The sequence below is a fragment of the Heteronotia binoei genome, chromosome 6, assembly GCF_032191835.1.
Source record: "Heteronotia binoei isolate CCM8104 ecotype False Entrance Well chromosome 6, APGP_CSIRO_Hbin_v1, whole genome shotgun sequence".
Lineage (NCBI taxonomy): Eukaryota > Metazoa > Chordata > Lepidosauria > Squamata > Gekkonidae > Heteronotia > Heteronotia binoei.
Window position 1 is genome coordinate 54185387 of NC_083228.1, and position 19750 is coordinate 54205136.

A 19750-nucleotide genomic window follows, 5' to 3' on the forward strand; every position below is an offset into this window, starting at 1 on the left:
AAATTTTTATGCACTGAACTACAGTTAATTTGATCCCTATGGGCAATGGTCAGCAACTGATGCTTACCTCCCTTACCAGAAATGAGCTTGCACATCTTTGTTGATTTTGATATGATCACTATGTTAATGATTATGGCAAGCATTCTTATAGCATAGTTCAGTGTAAAAAAAGGAGAGGGAGAGAAGGGGCTGTGACAAGGGAGCAAATGCACCCACAAGGCCAGGTTAAGGTATTGGAGTCTTTGAACTCATATATTTGCCTGCTCAGTATATGTTAGCCAATCTGGTTGCTGAATGCCATTGTAATTTGTACACTGTGGTATATAGCAGAAACTTCAATACAAATAAATATGTTTAGATCTGACCATAAGATTATAGGGTACCGACCTTTTTAAAAATAAGCTTTGTCTTTTACAGCTGCATACCAGAGAGATACTTTAGATGTATAACTTTTCTGGAAAGCAGAATCCCTTATTGGTGTTTTTATAGCACAAGATTTCTGGTTGGAAGGGAGAAAGGTGGAAACTCAGCACTTATTGTTCAGCAAGCAAAGGGGTATCACAACCACACAGCTGCTGCAATGGAAGATTGACCAGCAGAATAAGGCAGATAGTAAGGCTTATGAGTGACTCCATGTGGTAAGCAAAATCCACATCACAAAATCAAAAAGCTCAAATGTTAGGTGACAGTGGGATAGTAATGGTGGAATATAACTTTCAGTTTCTGGTCCTGTAGCTGGGCCTTTTAACAAATGTTCCAGTGATAGGACTTCAAAGTGCATATTATCTCATTTCTTCTTGTGCCAAAACAAGTGTGTAAAATTGTGCTTGCTTCTAAGTCCTAAAGATACATTGCAGATGGCATTTCCTCCTGTAATGTTACAACTCCTGTTGTCCAGTGTAATGTATATCAGCAATTTAAAATAATTACTTGTTACGACCTTGGGATGCCTTTTCATCAGGATATAGATTAGCAATAGATAGATATAATTTATTTAAAGCCTGAGCCAGTAAAGCTAAGTGAAAATGCTATTGATGGATTGTATGTTAACAAGAGATTATGTTGTTGCATTAACAAAAGGTTTCAGTTTAATTACTTTTCTGCAGAGGAATTCAAGTGCTTAAATGGCAGTCTTACACACCTACATAAAGTAGTCCAGAGGTCTCTAAGCAGATTGATGCCTTAAGTTGATTTAATAGTTTTAAGCCATATACACTATTCATTGCACCTATAATAACCTTTGTAGACTGAAGCCTCTTAATGAAGCAAGGAATACTATTATAGCCAGAAGTTAAATTTATTATGTAGAATCACCAGAATACCTAACATGAGCAGATCAAAGCCAAGCCCTTTAAGTTCACTAATTTCAAGGGCAGAATATGAGTATATGCTCAACACTGAATGAAGCCGGGCTTTAAAATACTTTAATTTGCATGGAGAGCATTCTATGTACTCTTGTGATAGCAGCACAATGTTTTGATTCCTGTTTAACAATGGCAATACTGTAAAAGAAGTGTTCAGCCTGGTTGCATTTGCTGTTTTAAGAACCAAAAGGTTAAAGAAGTCAAAATGTGAGGGCCTAATAGTTCTGTATCTAAACTTAAAACAAATATTACCAAATATACAAAAATGCATGTGTTTATTACAAATGGGATAAAAAACAAATACAGGACCAAGTAGTAGCCTCAAATCAGAATAAAATCATACTTATCTCATTTGTGACCCTGTCTGAACCCATTCTTGCCAATTTGCCTTCTTTAGTGGTCAAACAATGTAGTTTCACAATGGCTCCAGATATTATAATGATAATATAGCTATTTCTTAAAACTGGACCAAGTTAAAATTGTTTTATAATCAATATCTGTGACAAGGCAGAGATACAATTCAGAGCCCTCATTTTAAATAACCTGCAACCCTGGTCAGGTATGCATGTCTTGAATGGTAATTCAGATGTGTACCTTTGCCTGGTCACCCAAAAACATTTTAGATGCAGTCTGGGGCTCTGCCTTTAGTCACAGATATTGATGATAAAGCAATTTTAACTTGGCCCAGTTTTAAGAAATAATTATCATTGTGATGTCTGATGTCTTTTGGTTCTTAATTCAGTTATTTTCAGGTTAAGTTCCTCCCACTCTCCTTTGTTGTCCATTTGCTGTTTTGCCACATTCTATAAAATGTCATTTTTATTTTGACAGAGGGAATGTAACTTGGAAAAACAGACAAGCAAAGTTTTCTATTGATTTAAACTAGCATAAATATACAGAGCCAGCAGATTTTCTGCTTCATAGGTATTCCCTGCTAAAGCGTCTTCGAGTACTCTTGTTTAAGTCCTCTTAAGACCTACTTTGTTAATATGTATTCTAATGGAAAGAACTTATTTTGTATGAGTAAACTGATCTTTAGAGTAAGAAATACGTTCTAATGCATAGTGATACTTTTTCCCTGAAAGGGAAATTGAATTACATGTAATGTAACTCATATTGTGAAATGTCTTTTTTTCTTAGTTTTTTTTTTTTTAAAGGAATAAAACAACTTCCTAATAATTCTCACTTTACCTAGGGGACTGCCTGGCTCAAGTTCCAGGCATCATCAGGGGAGCAATTTTGTAATGTATTATGCTGGCAGAATGCTGGTGTTCTTTTGCCAAAACTCACCTTACACTCGTCTTAGTGTACCAGTAGCCAATTCATATGCTGCCAGTGTTGTGCTGAGGAAAAGTTTATCATAATTCTGCACTTGGGATAAGTTTCCATGATATTTCCACTGCTTTCCAGCATCATTCACAGGTTCTTCTAACAAGTTGAAACCTAAAGGTTTTAATCACGCTGGGAGCAGAGAACAGTAGAAGCAATCTGATAAATCTGTTCAGCAGTCTGTTTCACATGCTTGAGTGTTCCAAGTATGTAATGAAGGATGAAAGGGCACAAAGAAACTTGATCAAGCAGACCTCCAGCTGCACTCTCTAAAAGATACTGCAAAAATGTTTGAATAAGCCTAACAGTGTGATTGTAGTCAGACATCAAGTTTACCATGTTCTGGAGCTGCCTCTCATTTATCTGGGTTTATTTGAAATGGTTAGTTTTGATCAGACATCCCCCCCTTAACTCACTGTGAGTTCACCCTGTGGTTCATTGATCAGATCCAGCAGCCACAGAGTGGGGTGGGGGCAGTTTTTCTTAATATGGCTTCTGGGCATGTGCATAGGCGCTTACAGGGAGCAGTGCTTCAAACTCCCGGCAAGATGGCCACAGCTGGTGGCCAATGGGATTGTTGCAGGAGGCTGCTGGGATCTGTAGTCCGGTGTAGAAGAAGTGTTTTTTAAACTGTGGTTTTGAAAGCCAAAGGGAGGGAGGCAATGAAACCCACTAGTACCTCTTGAAGTACATACCTGTTTTTGTGCACATAGGTAACACAAATAATTTTTTTTTTTTAGCAAAACAGAGTTTGGATCTTAGGCATTTATAGGAACATTACGCAGCAATTTTGGAAAAATAATTTTCGATAATCAGGTTCTGCAATTTTCTTGCCTTAAAATTATTATTTTTTATTTCTGTGAATTTATATTCCACCCTTTCCCATAATGGGCTCAGGGCGGATTCCAACATGTCAAACAATTAAAACCAACAATTTCAATACAACAATCAATAAATATTAAATATTAAAACAGGCAAACAATTAGAACATATTAACAAGTTAAAACAGTTAAGCCGGTAGCTTGGATTTAACATAAGGCAGCGTGGCTAGTATGGACACTTAAGTTCACAGCTTAGGTGTCAAAAGATGTCAGCTATATTGGCCTAATTTTTCCTCCAGTCAGTGTGGTAGTCAGTGTTCAGTGTTAGGAGGCCAGTTAGATGATGTAACAAAATAAGGACACCCACCTCAGCCAAAGGCCTGGCGGAACAGCTCCATCTTACGGGCCCTCCGGAATGGCAACAAATCTGAGAGGGCCCGAACCTCCATAGGGAGCTGATTTCACCAGGTCAGGACCAGGGCCGAGAAAGCCCTGGCTCTGTTTGAGGCAAGGTGAATGTCCCGTGGACCAAGGATGGTCAGAAGATGTTGAGTGGCCGATCATAATGGCCTCCGGGGCTCATGGGAAGAGACAGTCCCTCAAGTATGCCGGTCCCAGACTAGATAAGGCTTTAAACGTCAGTACTAATATCTTGAAGCGGATCAATACTCGATTGGTAGCCAGTGCAGACTGTGCGGTATCGGCTGACAATCGTGCTGCCGCATTCTGCACCAGCTGGAGTTTCTGATCCAACCTCAAGGGCAAGCCTGTGTACAGCAAGTTACAGTAGTCCAACCTGGAAGTGACTGTTGCATGAATCACTGTAGCTAAGTCCCGAGGAACCAGATAGGGGGCTAGTTTGGCCTGCTGAACATGGTAAAAGGCAGATCGTGCAAAAATAAAAACAGCTGTCTACAGTGAGTAAACTCAGCAAGCAGAGTATTGTAAAAAGATCATATGCTGTTTTAATGGCAGTTAAAGCCTAAGCTAAAGCTAAGTTAAAGCAGGTTGAATACAGTAGCCAAATGACTGGTTTTTATGACTTTTAAAACTTTAAAATTAATTTCAACTGTGTTAGTTGAGAGCTAGATTTAGTCTCTGAGAAAAAAAGGCCTTGAGAAGTAAACCTGATAAAATGCAGTTGTCCCGTTGGGTTCATTACAGCCTTCTGGGAATTCTCTTGCTATGTGCATTATATATTGTTATGAATGAATGGGGTGAGGGGTGTCAGGGGAGACATCCAAATCACAAAATTACCATGAATTTATGTAATTCACACACTATACCAGGAAATGCATATCAGAAAAACCTGAGTCTGCCTTTCTAAGGTAGAGAAACCATGACTTTTGTGCAGGAATATTCAAAATGATAACAGTGTAATCATACAAGAGATTTATGGGAAATGTTTATGTTTATGTTTTTATAGTATAATAAAATCATATAAAGTGGTGTAAAGGAGGACATTTCACACAATTACATCTAGCAGTCTTATCATTACGCTTGTGTTCTTTAATATTACTGCCATTTCGTTTTCCCTTTACAAGTGCAGACTTGAATTCTGTGCCTTGCTTCTGCTGTGCTTTGTCTTTTGCATGGGTGCAACATATTTCTCTGGTGCTAGGTGTATTTGGCTCATTTAAAGACACTGATCTCCTGTGAGTGGAAGCAGCAGGAGAGGACCTGCAATGGAAAAGGCTGGGGTACACGCAGAAGCAAGGCTTGGGGTCTAATCTATGCCACTGCCTGTTGCCTAAAACAGAGAGGGGCAATGGCAAATCCTTACCAAATGAGCTGTATCAGATGCAACAGAAAAGCTTCACGTGTTTATGTGTATGGCACAAATATTTTGACTTCAGAAACATTTAAAGCAAGAAGTTTTGAATGAGGAAGTCTTACATAAATTCTTCCATGGACACATGGCAAATGAGCGCTGTTCAGTAAGACTTTCTTTTCAGAAATGTTTCTCATCTTTTTGGTCATTTTACTACTTTTGTTGAAGCATCAAATATTTCAACCAGGCAAGGAGTATTAGATCATAATTAAGTATTTTCTAAGCAGCTGATAGCTTATTCCTCAAATTATTATTAGAGTAAATAAATCTCACATACACCAATATATGGAAACTTGACTATGGTATGAGAGTTCTTTTCAAAATGCTTTATCACTTGTATTTTGTACTCCCTACGCATGGCAGTAATACACACACTGCTACATGTGTAACACATATTTCTTAGTAATATCATTGGCCTGTTGGTGGAATAAAGATGTGTCTATAGCAAGTATGCTTGCTGAATAACACTTTCTTTTCATTATACTGGTGTTTTAAATCTTCCAAGAATCCCACTTTCAGCTTATTAAGTTCTTGTGCCAAGCTCTTCATCTCACTTGGGGTAAGGTTATTATCTAGTGAAACAAAACAGAGCACTACTGTTCAGTCTTCGTATCATGCTCTTCATTTATTTTACAGAAACATACTGCTATCTTAAAATGACAGATGTAGCTCATACTTTATAAAATAGAACAATGGCTTGCCTTGAGGAGTGGGGTCCGATTGTCTAAATGTGGTATTATTACTAATATTATATTTACAACCCACCTTTCTTACACTGTTGAACCCTAATTTGCACACATGAGTTTTCCAGGATTTCTCCCTCCATCAATCCCAGATCCTATTTAGCTTCAGCAAGGTTGCTGTTAGCATTTGCCTTCTAACCATACCCTGAGACTCTGAACCATATGATACTTCCCTGTAGTGAATCAGACTACTGGCCAGTATTGCCTTCTTTAACTGGCAGCAGCCTCTTTGAGGACTCAAGTGGAGGCCTTCCACATAACCTACAACATGAGACAGGGTAGTACTTTGTGGATGAAGAAAAGTGTAAATGAGTGATATTTAGGTAGACTGATGTACTAAAATGTCAAGAGCATGAATGCTGTCTACCTTGCAAATATCAAAACAAAGCAAATATCAAAACTTGTTTTGTTGAGACTTGGGGAGGGGGCTCCCACAGAGTAGTAGAGGTGCCCCCTTATAATCTGTAATCCTCTTTAGCAAGGCTGAGAGTTACGGTGGGAAAGTGACTTCCCGATGCTGACCCAGTAAATTCCATGGGGTGTTCAAAGCCAGCCCTGCCTCCCAAGTTCCAAAATTATCCTCCAGTGGGCTATGAATTGTGCTGACTGCACAGTTTTAGAGATTTAATTTATTCTGTGTAATATGTACACTCAAGAACAATCTATGAAGGAAAATCTAATACGTGAAACAAAATGTTTGTAGATTTCCAGAAGTTACATCTCTTTCACATCATACATTTACCTGAACAGAGATTATGAATAATTAGTCGATTGGTTTAAAGCAGATACGTAATGGTAAGCATACAAATTATTTTTGCCCCACAAAATCTCCCCCCTCCCCGTTTTCATTCATTCTGTGATGAAATAGGTGTTATAACCTCAAGGTGGGGCCTAAAGTTCTCCCAGAATTTGAACTGATCTCCACATTACAGAAATCAGTTCCCCTTGATAAAATGGCAGCTTCAGAGGGTGAACATGGTATTTCATAGAGTCTAGGAGAAGCTGAAGTCCCACCTCAGTAGTCCCCAAATCTCAATTATTTTCCTAAGCCAAAGTTGGCAATTCAAGGTGAAATAAATCCACAGGAAAATTGCTTATTGGTGACTACCAGAAATGTGGCAATTGTGGGGTGAAAAGAAAGCTTGATCCTTCAAATGACAAAGGTTTTCTTAATTGTTTTCAATACAAAAATATTCATTGGTTAAATATCAGCATTTTATCAGATTTAATCAGAGCTTGAATTCAGCAGGAGCTCACAGGAGCACAGCTTCTGAACCTCCAGCCAGGGTCTGCATGCAGTGGGGAGTTCTCTCCCTTCTGCACACAGATCCTAGGGCATATGCACGTGAGATACGCTATTGAGCTCCTGCACCTTTTTTCCCTACAAAACGACCCCTGGATTTAATTATGAGTGATAGCGGTAAGTCAAAGAAATACTCTTGCAAATGGTCTACTGATTGAGGTATAAAATTCACAGCAATCAAACTGTATAGTCTTCATTTGCAAAATAAAGGCAGTATGGAAGATTTAATAGGTTTCTGCCTCTCAATAATACAATACTGTCACCAAATTCTATACTATATATTTAAAATAATGAATAATACACAATTCTCATATATTTTAAATATACAAATGGAAGACCCAGGCAGAGCAATTCTAAACACTGTCAAACCCTTCTACATCCATTAAAGTCAATCGATTTAGAAGGGTGTAACTCTGTTTAGGTTTGCACTATAAGTCAGTGCTGTACCCATTTCAATAGAACAAGGCATCTTTAAAAATATTGTGTTTCTTCTAGAAAACATCTCTAGAAATATTCCACTAACATGATTACAAAAACATCCGTTCTTAAACATGTGAAGATACACAGGATAGCAGGGTCCTCTACCTATCCAGCACCTTTTTGTGTGCATGCACCCAATCCAGAATAGCAGTTTGTGCATGGATGCCTGCTTCCATGCACTGGACCCTAGCTGATGAACTGGGACACATAGGTAAGAAAGTGCATTCAGCTTTATGTTTCTGGGGAAAGTGCTTTATGTGCATGATTTTCTTGAGTAGTTTACCCTCTTCTTCATTATATTTCCTTCACAAAATACTTTTTATGTGCCCGGAGCAGCTCAACGTAAAAGGAACACTTCTTCATGGGAAATATTGTGTGTCTTAGGGGAAAGGCTGTATTTCCTTGTGTTGTGAGGGCAACAGCATTAGTCTTCTTTATTCTATCACTTAAACCAATCTTATCTTGCTAGTGCTGGCCCACCTGTTTCTGAAAAAATAAAACTAAACCATACACACCCTGATTCATTAGTTTAAAGCTTATCAGTTAAAATGAGGTGTTTACTGAATACTGGTAAAAAAATACTTGAAAATGTGTCATTAATTTATCATTGGCACATTTTTCCTTATGATGCTCAAGGTGTGTATCCAAATCATGGGTCCCTAGTTATGTCCATGAATGCCATAGTACCTGCTGATATGTTTCATGGCACACACCAAGTATTTTTAAAAAGTAGGCAGGGCCAGGTGGGGCTTTTGCCCAGTAAGGGCTCTCACTGGCTACTGGAGATTTCATAAGTTGTGTGAAGATTTTTAAAAATGTTGTTTTGGCAGCAGCTGCCAAAACAGTACAAGGATCTTCACCGTGTGACTGAAGGTAAGCAATGGCAGCCATTCATGGATACGCACACCACGGCATGTCAGAATTCCAAAAGTGCCCGCAGGCTCAAAATGCTGGTCTAAATGGATGAGTCTTTCAAGATATGTTTGCAAACACAGGTCTTGGTGGGATCGGAGGTCGCAAAGGAGGTCTTGATGGAGGTGGACCAGGCAGATGTTGCATTGGTGGCCTAAAAGGATGGAAAACACTATTACTGCCTGTTTTCAAAAAAGTTGATATTATTTATTTTTCGCATTTATATCCCGCCCTCCCCGCCGAAGCAGGCTCAGGGCGGCTAGCAACAACATTAAATCCACAATAAAACAATAAAACCACAAAACAATAAAAACAATTACAGTAAGATCAATTAAAATTAACAATTGCACTTTAAATATTGAACAAATTTTTAAAACGGTTTTGGTGCTAAGTTCCATACCATGATGTTAAGCAGCTCTGTACTTTAGTTGAAAGCCAGACCAAAAAGTGTTTAAAGTTTAAAATACTGCCCATTTGTAGAAACAGATACATATTAAAGTATAGTGAAAAATTGTTCTGAACATTGCAAACCTTGGTGTAGGAAAGTGTGATATTGTAAACACTCCAGAATTTGATGTAGCAGGCTGAGGAAGAAAAATAATAGGAATGAGTCATTTCTCATGTCAGCATATGAAACTAGCTTACAGTGATTCAGAAAATTGGTCCATCTAGTTCAGTATTGTCTAATCTGACTTTGATTAGCTGTATATGGACTCTGGCAGAAGTGTTTCCTAGCACCTGCTGTCCAAGGTCTTTTTTCCATCAGGAGATGCTAAAGAATGAACTTAGGACCTCTTATATAGAAAATATGTGCTCTGTTGCAAAGTCACAGCACTTCTATGTTGCTTTGTTTCCTGATATAACAGTGAAATTACTTCATTTATGTATTTTAGCAACCCCCCCCTGCACATTATTAAAGTTTTATTTCAGATTTTTGTACATTATTACAGAAAACCTGACATAAAAGATTCCTCCAGAGACAGAAATCAATATAACTTTAAGATGAGAGAAGGAGCTACAGAAATATACACTGTTTTAATTGTTATACTAATCCAGTGTTCTGCAAAACTACACTTTGGGATTGAATATTAATTGCGTAAGAACTAGGGAGAGGTGGAACCCTTTCATTTGTGACAGTAACCTGTAAGGGAAAAAAAAAACATGATCAAACCAATCAAAATTCTTACCCGCCTGTTGTTCACTGCATTCGGCTGGTTTGGCCCTGCTGGCATATTATTCTGCCTTGCTTGCTGTGCATTTTTAGCCCTTGCATATAAAAACAAATAAGTAAAAGTAACATAAACTTAAAAAAAAATTACACTCAGTGCAGTACAATGAATTTATGCTTCACAGTCTTGATTGAGTTACTTAATTTCTTAATACTTCTTAAGATTTTGTCTTGTTCATGTATTCCCCCCCAGAAAAGTTCTCCCCCTATACATCACTATTGGAGGGGGGAGAAAGAGGTAATTTGATTGTATATATGATCGTCAGGGTAGTCAACAATCTGTTTAAAGTCTGAAGAGAGTTAGCCTGTTCAAATGGGCTAACAGAACAAGGATAAAGATCAACACAAGGATCCACTTCCCAAACAACTGGGAACCATTCTTTTTTTTTTTTTGGCTATTCTCTGTGGTTCACCACCCACCCATTCCCTTCATATTTTACAAAACTGCACTATCATCTACAGCTGGTCATCAAGGATACCAAGGATAGATTGTTCAAATGGGGTAACAGAACAAGGATAAAGATCAGCACAAAACTGTACTGTCATCTACAGCTGGTCATCAAGGATACCAATTTAAAAAGGTTTTAAGTGTTCACATTTTGTTTATCCATAGTTTCAAATGTTTTAAATATAGGAAAGGAAAGGTTCCCTGTGCAAGCACCAGTTGTTTCCAACTCTGGGGTGACGTTGCTTTCACAACGTTTTCACTGCAGACTTTTTATGGGGTGGTTTTCCATTGCCTTCCCCAGTCTTTTACACTCCCCCACCAGCAAGCTGGGTACTCATTTTAATGACCTTGGAAGGATGGAAGGCTGAGTCAACCTTGGGCCAGCCACCTGAATCCAGCTTCCGCCAGAATCAAACTCAGGTCGTGAGCAGAGAGTTCAGACCACAGTACTGCAGAACTGCTGCTTTACCACTCTGTGCCTCGGAGACCTCATTATAAAACCAAACGCCTGCCGGTATTACGTATGTTTTCAGTGGTTTCTAAAGTTCTTTACTGTGATAAGTTTTAGCATCCCTTAGAATATGTGAAGTAAAAAAGAGAGGACTGACACCTACCATATAAGTGTATAATCTTTAGAGTGGCACAAAGTCTGAGTGCTGTTTCTACCTATTTCTGTAACAAGCTACTCTGGCTTTGGTGATTAAATTTTTTGAAATTTTGCTTCAAAATTTCTAGTGGAGGTGAGAAGTCGCCGTCAAGAATTGTACCATGCTAGAACAGAATGTTCACTTAAATTAGGGTCTGTACCGATTTTATAAGACTATGGTCTTACCCAAAGTACTTTTTGTAACAAATTAGACACTAGGCTTCAAAAACTGGTAACTACATAGGCTACAAAACTGGTTAACAATTTTTTTTCATACAATGTTTCACAGCTATCTCATAACACTGGCTCTCTTAACTATATCCTACACAGGGCCTATTCTTATGTATTTGTTACCTCCGGCGTCTTCGACATTCTCTGCAAAGCCTTCTTTCAATCGCATGCCTCTTAACAACTGCAGCAACTACTAGAATTAGCACAGGCAACACAAGTAGAAAAAACACTAGGAGACCATCTCGAAGTGATGTATCTAAGGGAAGGAAGCAAATGAAAAACTACTTGCTTTTCTTTTAATTAAGTACATAGTACAAGGGATTAAATATCAAACTACTGCTGGCTTTTATATTTTTATGAGGAAAGCCATTGTATTTTCCTAATAAGCTGTTGGTGCAACTTAAGATCTTTTCTGTAATCAGCATGATTTAACCCACTTCTGAGAAAGCTGATGGAATTCAGGGAGTTATTTCCATGTAAACATGCATAGGACTGTTAATCTGTGCCATACCTCCTCTCTTTGTTAAAACTGCTATAATCTGAGAAAGGAGTTTTCATTATTCCAAATAATTTTTTCTCCCCCTTGCTCACTAATCTGTAACATTTTAGTTACCTGGTGTTTTATCTTATTGGCTTTGCAAATATAGTACAAGTATCCCTTACATCACATTCCTATGCCTATTTACTTGTAAGTAAGCTGACTGCAGCAATCTAAGAATATGTATATTTGAAAGGATGTTTACACATACATTCGCACCCAGTGGAGGTATAGAGAGTGCATTAGTGGCCTGACATCTAGGCACCCAAATGGTGTGTAGAACCTGCTTAGCATCAGCAATATATTGGCATCATTTGGGTTCAAACTATACCCTGGCTTGCAATTTGTTTTCTGTATAAATTGATTTATCACTTGAGTACTCTAAATTTGATGACCGTCAGATTAATGTGAACAGGATCAATTGAAAATGTTTGCATTTTATTAGACATGAAGTGATACAAAAATTCTATACTTGCTCACTGAGCAATAATCATGCGCATAGGAACCCCTGAAATGAAAGGGGCTTTAAAAGCTAATTATGAACAAGAGCAGAGGAAAGAATAACTACTTTAAATTACCTATATTTAATTTAGTTATCTATGCACTGATATGAAGAAGAAACTATTTGTAGAAACAAAGATCTATTAGAAACTATTTGTAAAACTATTTGTAGAAACAAAGATCTGCTGTGGGTCAAACAAAATGAAACATTTAATATGGCTAAACACTAATACAGAGAAAGGGAGATTGGAAGGACCCCTGCTTCTGAAGAGAGAGGTGATAACAAGACCTATTCTGGAATATGTCCTCCTAAAATAGCTCCCCCCCCCAAAAAAAAAACAGGGTGTGGTTTTAGGAAATCTCTAGTTTCTAGGAACTTTCTGACAGATTATTAAAAATTTGATGTTAAAACCAGAGTAAAAGCTTGGAGTCAAAATGTACAAGTTCTGTGTAAAAGACACAATGTAATGTGCCCTCAAGACAGGTAGCTCTCAGATACTTGTGCTTACATAAAAAGGAGGTAAGGCTGCCAGGCTGAGCCTGTCAACCAGCAGAATGGTTGAGGGGTGGGACATGGGGGCTTGTGACATTGGCAACATGGCCAACATCACTTCCAGGCTGTACCCAGAAATGATGTTCAGACACACAGGCTGGCAGTGTTTTTTATTCTTCTCCTTCTGGTGTTCAAAGTGGTGATGGGCAACAGCAGTGATCAACAGGAGACTTCCTGCCATAGTGGGAGGTCTGGCAACCTAAGGAGAGGGTATACCAGTTCTTTTAAACATATAAAACAGATTAAAAATCATATTAACTCCAGAGAACCTGCATAGACTGCTCAGATCAAAACACAAAATAAATGACAAATCAACCAAAATTACGTACTTAAATGGGGCATAAGAGGATGCTTTTGATTTAGCAGCCCTTCAGCAGAATGGTTGAGTCTGATTCCTTGCTAGAGTAAGAATGCCCTAAGAATTAATACATTCATTCTCATGTGCTGCTCAAATCTGTGCATGTTAATTCAGAGGTAAATCTTGTTTGGGTCAACCAAATGTATCTCCTAGAAACTGTACACAGGGTTGCAGCTTTAGTTGTACACGTTAATAAACCAATACATATAATATACATACTTAAATTATCTCAATGCACTTACTGAAAAGAGCAGTTGTATTTGGGGGTGGTGTTTGCTAGATTTGACTTCTTGTCAGTGAAGAAGACTCACATTCATGTAGAAGGTGCTAAATTCCATTTTTCAGAAACAGATAATTTATGATATTAAATAGAATGAAAGATTTATTATTCTCACCTATATGAGTTGGACCACTATCTATACTGCCACCATAACCTGATTTGTCACAAAAGGGAGGTGCCCATCCAGGATCACAATGGCAATTACCTTTGTTGTTACATACCTGTTATTTGAAAAGCAAAAAGGGAATATGCAAAATGGTGGAAGATAATATTAAAATATGCAATAATTGCAGAATTATGAGAACATTCAATTTTATTATTTCCAGATTCAACATTCTTTCTCTTCATTATTCTTTCTGTATATTATCTTCTGGTTATTTTAATTATGTATGATAATTTAAAAAAATAAGCAGTATTTCAGAAGAGACAATGGATATTGTTCTAACTATGCATGATGTGTTATAAATCCATTGAGACCAAAGAGGCTTTTATTAGTATATTCACATTCTCCAGCATTCTTTTTTAATCAGAAGGACATTCTTAAATAGCTTCCAAATATGGTGTTGTAAAATGTCAACATGGAATGAGGAAGCAAGTAGTGTTCAGGTTTCCTGTCTTAAACCCTAACCTGTGTCAATATGTTTGCATTGGTATATCTGTTTTGATTTGAGTTTTGTACTTGCAACCATGGTATGATAAAGGACATTGTGCTGATTCTGTAACCATTTCACTCTTATCTTACTAGGGGATGAAACAAGCTTTGGTATTGGGCTACTGGTTATCATTTTGTGTTAGTGAATAATGGAAACAGAACAAGAAGTCCTTAAGCCCTTCCTAGCATTACAAATGATTACCTTGAAGATTTTTACACATTCCTAGATTTATGATGTTCCCTAGAAACTACAGTGATAATTGAAGATGCCATTCTTTATGTGGATAACAAGTAAGGGTACATTTACTCACTGTATTACTGACCATTCATAAGATAGTCAGTGTCTATCACTGATAAATCTATTTGAAGATCAGCTAAGTTTGTATGATAACAACTGTTACTTTCCTCAAATGACTATGTGGAAAGGAGTCTTCCATGGCTGGCCTGTAATATTCTTGTCACCCTGAGTTTCCTGACATATGGGCATCCTTGAATTAGCAGGAGCAGACTCTGGATTCTGGTAACTAATAGTTAATAACGCAGTCAAATAATGTTAGTTAGTTACTTTATTAGATTTGTATCCGGCCCTCCCCTGTGAAGCACGCTCAGGGCGGCTCACAGTACGCAATAAAATCACAATAACAATTAAAATAAACATTAATTAAACAGTTAAAATAATTTAAAACAATTTGGTGCTAATTACCATTTAGATTACAGATGACATTTAGTATTCTTAAGTATCCCTTAAAACTGATATACTGGCAGTTTCAGTTAAAGACCTTGAGGAACTGGGCAGGCCTTGAGGAACTGGGCAAGGTCCCATAAAGCTCTGACCTCCTCTGGCAGTTGGTTCCACCAATGGGGGGCAGGGATTGAGAAGGCTTTTTCCCTAGTTTTCAATCTTGCCCCTCTCAGCCCGGGGATCGATAATAAGTTTTGCATTCCAGATCTTAGTACCCTCTGGGGAACATGTGGGGAGAGACGGTCCCTAAGGACCCTAATCTTTCCACAGCATGAGGAACATGCTCTTTTAGCCTCCCCTCCCACACCAGACCCTTCCCTTCTGATGTACACATGCTGTTTCTGGAGAAACATGGCCACAAAGCACATTCAGCTCTGGTCATTGTCTGAGAAGGCCTCAAAATCATGTATGCAGGACAGATACCAGATCTGAGGAATATATGACAGTTGCTGGATATAACTGTTGTGCCCTGTTAAAGCTTGCATATATATCATCTATAAACTCTCAATTAGTCAACCTAAATCCTTCATTATCATTCTGTGGAATAAGCCTCAGTAGCATATCATCTTTAGCTATGGTAACAATGCCACTAAAAGACTTAAAGCCACAAGCTGTGATCACATTTGCCATGGGGAAAAAATACAGTTCTGATTTAATGATGAACCTTTCTGATTTTAATAAATGATTATGCTAACACTCTGTGGAATCAGAGGTTATAACTGCAGTCCTAAAACTGGCTTGAGTGAGACCACTGTAACTACATCTGTCAAAACAAATGGCAGGATTCAGGATATAAAGATTCATATTACCCTTGCCATAGCAAGTAGTTCATGTTACCACAGAAGTTCAATTTTTTCTTTCCCAGCAGTTTGAATTGATTGATGTCTCTAGATACAATATCTTTATTCTCTACTTGTAATAGCATCATCGTAATTGTTTTACTTACTGCACGGCCATTACATTTGTTTGCTACATCACAGTTATAACCGAGCAAGCTTGAATTCACACACTTGAAATCAACACAGGCCTGCAAAAATTATGAAGAGAGTGACTGTAAATACAAACAAATAAGTCTGTTGTATACAAAATAAAAATAAAGATGTAAAGAACCTACCTTAGGAACCTGAGAACTGATTTCCTAAGCAATCACACACACACACCAGCAAGATGGCACAATTATAAAAGGTAGAAGAGAGAATATTAGGAAGCTTCAGGGAAGGAGCATACAACCTTAAATCCTGGGCTTGAGTTCTGGAGAGGGGCAGATGCAGTGGAGGTCCAAGGTATCAAGGAGGAAAAGGGGAGAAAAAACCTGCAGAGTGTAACAGGGATTCTCAGAAGGAGGCCAGAGCTCTGACCAGCAGAAATTGGGACTGGAGATCTGAGGAACAATTTGTTAGGGCATGAGGTCTTTTGGGTTTGGCCTTCCTGGCTTTGGATTGGGTCAAGATAAGAAGTTTGAATCTCAGTGGCTGGTTTAAAGTAAACTGCTGTCAAACTTTGGCAGGAAAAACTGGGGAAAATTCCTTGATTAGGCTATGGCAAACCAAATCTGTATGGACACCAAGAGCCTGGGCAAGGTAATATGATTAACATACTTTAATTAGGTTGAAGTGAGCTAGATCTTCATGGCCATAACAGTTTGGGTGAAACAAGATAGCTCCTGAAACAGGATGGAGGACAAATTAATTATATCAGTGTCCTTCTTGATTAAGAAAAGCAAAAGAGGAACTGGGAGCTGGTTAATGAACTAGCAGCTTCCTTGGGTTGGGCAGTCAGTCAGCTCTGGGATATATCAGGATATTGGGTGATGTCTCCGTTGATGAAAAAGTCTTTTGTTTTTGAGAACAATATTTCACTGACCTCAAGGAGATTGCACTTCATCAGTTTTTAATTCCAGCACAACCATCCTCTTCTTTCTGGGAATTTCTAGTGTCATGGCTGAACCCAGGTAACTTTATAAGACTTCCCAAGTTTCAGATCTCCGTGGCACGAAGACTGTAAAATGGGGTGCTTATTAAAACAGCTAAAATAAGAGTAGAACCCTACTTTCTAAGGGCCTTGGCTAGAGGAGGGGGCAGGGTCCTCACATCTCAGCTTCAGTCCCTAGCACACCAAGTTAAAAGAATCACATAGTAGGTGATGTGAATACCATAACCTGAGACTCTGGAAGAGCCACTGTCATTCTGAATAGATAATACCTTAATAGATCAATGAGTTCATGCTCCACTAGTGTGAGCTCAGGTTAATTATAAGCCTATATAAAAACAAGTCTGATTTCTTTCATGGTCTTTAATAGCTAAATGATGTAGAACCCAAACAACCGAAATTGCTCAACTTTTCCCCATGACTAGGTGATAAACATACAGAGATATGTTTTTTTTTTTAAAGTTGGCAATCTTAAATACAAAAAAGCAATGCAGGAAACAGAAGATCGAATTAAAAAATATCCTTGTCTGAGTGGAATGCACTTTGCATTCTCATGAGACAGGGATCCCCACTTCTCTTCACTTAGTTCCTCTTCTGTCCCTGTGTCGCATCCTACACTGTATGGAAGGTTCCACTAACCTTCAGGAGAGTTTTACAGAATACAAGGAAGGCTGCAGTGGGAAAAAGACTATGGGAAAGTTACTTAAATATATTATTTTGCAGTTTTGCTTTGTAATTTTGAGGTTTATTTTTTAAATGTATTTTATTTTTGTATTACTTTTGAGATTTTAATAAACTATCTAAAACTCTAAATAAATAAATATTTCCAGCCTGTTTTTATCCATAGCTTTGGTTTACAAATTCCAAATTGGCAATATATTCAATACTAGCATTTCATATCAAACCCAAAGAAATCAACTTTACAGATACAAATCTGGCCAAATTAACTCATTTTCCATCTGAGTGATGTTCTCAACATTCTTTTCAAAAGCTTTCAGAAGCTTTCAGTTGAATCTTCTAGAAGATTATGGCTTTCATGCCTTCCTACAGACAGAAAATGAGAGTGCCATCTGAATTTCTTCTAATGGGTTGTTCCAAAGAATTGGTGTAGTTACCAAGAAGGCCTCAAATCAAGTGCAGGAGCCCTAGTAACTCTTTTTGCCCACCACCGGTCAGAGCAATAGCGGTAGAAAAATAAGAAAAACACACGCATCATTAATTCTGGGGAAAAGTGGCTGGGTTTTACCATACTTTCTTTTAATTCCTACAGTGATGTAATGTCACATCCAGTTTCCCCCAGAAATAACATCATGGCACATGTGCCCCAGGCATCCTCCCCCCTGTTCCTGTGGTGAGGGCCAAAGCTCCAGCCTGTTGCCGAACATTCTGAGAAGATTTGCCTTGCAAAAGTACAACTGGCACATGAATAGTAATGAGTAAAAAGCAAGTAAGAATCATACCTTCCCTTCTTTACAAGCTGTGCCTTTCTGAACCAGAGATGGATCAGGGACATCTGATCCTAAGTCAAAATCAGTAGTCACACATGAAACACCCTGTTGGTTCTGGATGTAAATTTGGGAAGGAAGATTCTCATGATTGAAAGATGTACAATGAAGCTTCCCACACAAACTATCACTGCAAAAAATGAATTACAGTAAAAACAAACATAAGAGAAAGCGTGGAAAAGACCAGGATAAGTGTCAAAGCAAAAATGATAAAACCATCACTCTACTGTTCACATAAAATGGAGTGTGTGTGTGTATGTTAGATCTGTAAATCTGTATTACTTTAATTTTAAAAAGGAGCACAATGATCAGGCATACTCCACTTTCCCCAGTCCCAACTGTATCGCACTGCTACTGCTTGCTCCAGACATATTTCTCAGTTCTGGACATGGGCTGGGAATGGAGAAAATGGGTTGAGAAACAAACTGAGAGGAGGCAAGGCTGGGTTCATCTCCCCACGTGCTCTTTCTACAAAAGCCCTCCCTCTTCATATGAGAATGGGAAAGACAAATGTCCACCACCATTATGAATAGTCTTGCCCTAAATAAATGCCAATATACAACCCATATTGTGAAATTTATACAAACATGCATTCCTTTTATGGCATTTGCTCACGTTGCTTAAATGTGAGCAAACTCTATGGCCGTTTTCCCACTTAGCGTTTGCTCCCCTTATTCCCCGGCGCAATTATCTCCGGATCACTTTTTTCGTTTTCCCACTAGTGACTCTTTGCGGAGTCGCCCTCCCTGAAGCGCCGGCTCAAATCGTTTTCCCACCGGCGTTTTCCCAGTGGCATCGACTGGAGTCGATGCCCTGTCAATCATTTTTTTTTAGACGTCATTCTAGTTGCGTAATTACGTAACAACGCAACAACGTAACAACGTAACAACGCGACAACGTGATAGAGAATCCCCTTTTTCGCGGGCAAACAATCACGTGATGGTTCTGTTTTAATACTGGCCGCAGCGGCGTCCTCCACACTGCCTCGTATCGTCAGAAGCATTCACAATGGAGAATCCTGATGACGAGACTATGGCGCTGCTTTATTCAGCAGTGGATATTCTGATTTTGTGTATCTACGCCGCGCGCCAAGTGCTCCGCGCCGGAGAAAGACTCCTCGCTCATGGACTTGGATCACCGAAACCTCTGGCCGCCTCTAGGAAGTCTGACCGGCTTCGGCTGATTAGAGGTGGCAGTCGCCGCCAGCAACGTAGATGGCACTACCTTGCCGGTATCCGGTTCGCGCCCAGGTATTGGGTGTTCCCCCGTGAACTCGGCTGGTGGGAGAACTTTGTGCTTGTGTACTGGGGCGACGAGCAATGGCTGGATAACTTCCGGATGACCAGAGGGACCTTT

General features: G+C 38.7%; 1 protein-coding gene across 3 annotated transcripts in view; it reads right to left on the reverse strand.

Annotated features, from left to right (window-relative positions):
* Window positions 1–6702: 6702 nt before the first annotated feature.
* The window catches only part of LOC132573753 (disintegrin and metalloproteinase domain-containing protein 9-like), a 56795-nt gene continuing 43747 nt past the window's right edge, over window positions 6703–19750 (reverse strand). For all 3 annotated transcript variants that reach the window (XM_060241468.1, XM_060241469.1, XM_060241470.1), the window contains 7 exons: window positions 18350–18524; window positions 15907–15987; window positions 13682–13787; window positions 11460–11592; window positions 9971–10049; window positions 9315–9367; window positions 6703–8937 (listed from right to left, as the gene is read on the reverse strand). In XM_060241468.1, coding sequence (XP_060097451.1) covers window positions 8844–8937; window positions 9315–9367; window positions 9971–10049; window positions 11460–11592; window positions 13682–13787; window positions 15907–15987; window positions 18350–18524 — 721 coding nt within the window. In that variant the 3' untranslated portion in view covers window positions 6703–8843. The remainder of the gene's footprint in view (window positions 8938–9314; window positions 9368–9970; window positions 10050–11459; window positions 11593–13681; window positions 13788–15906; window positions 15988–18349; window positions 18525–19750) is intronic.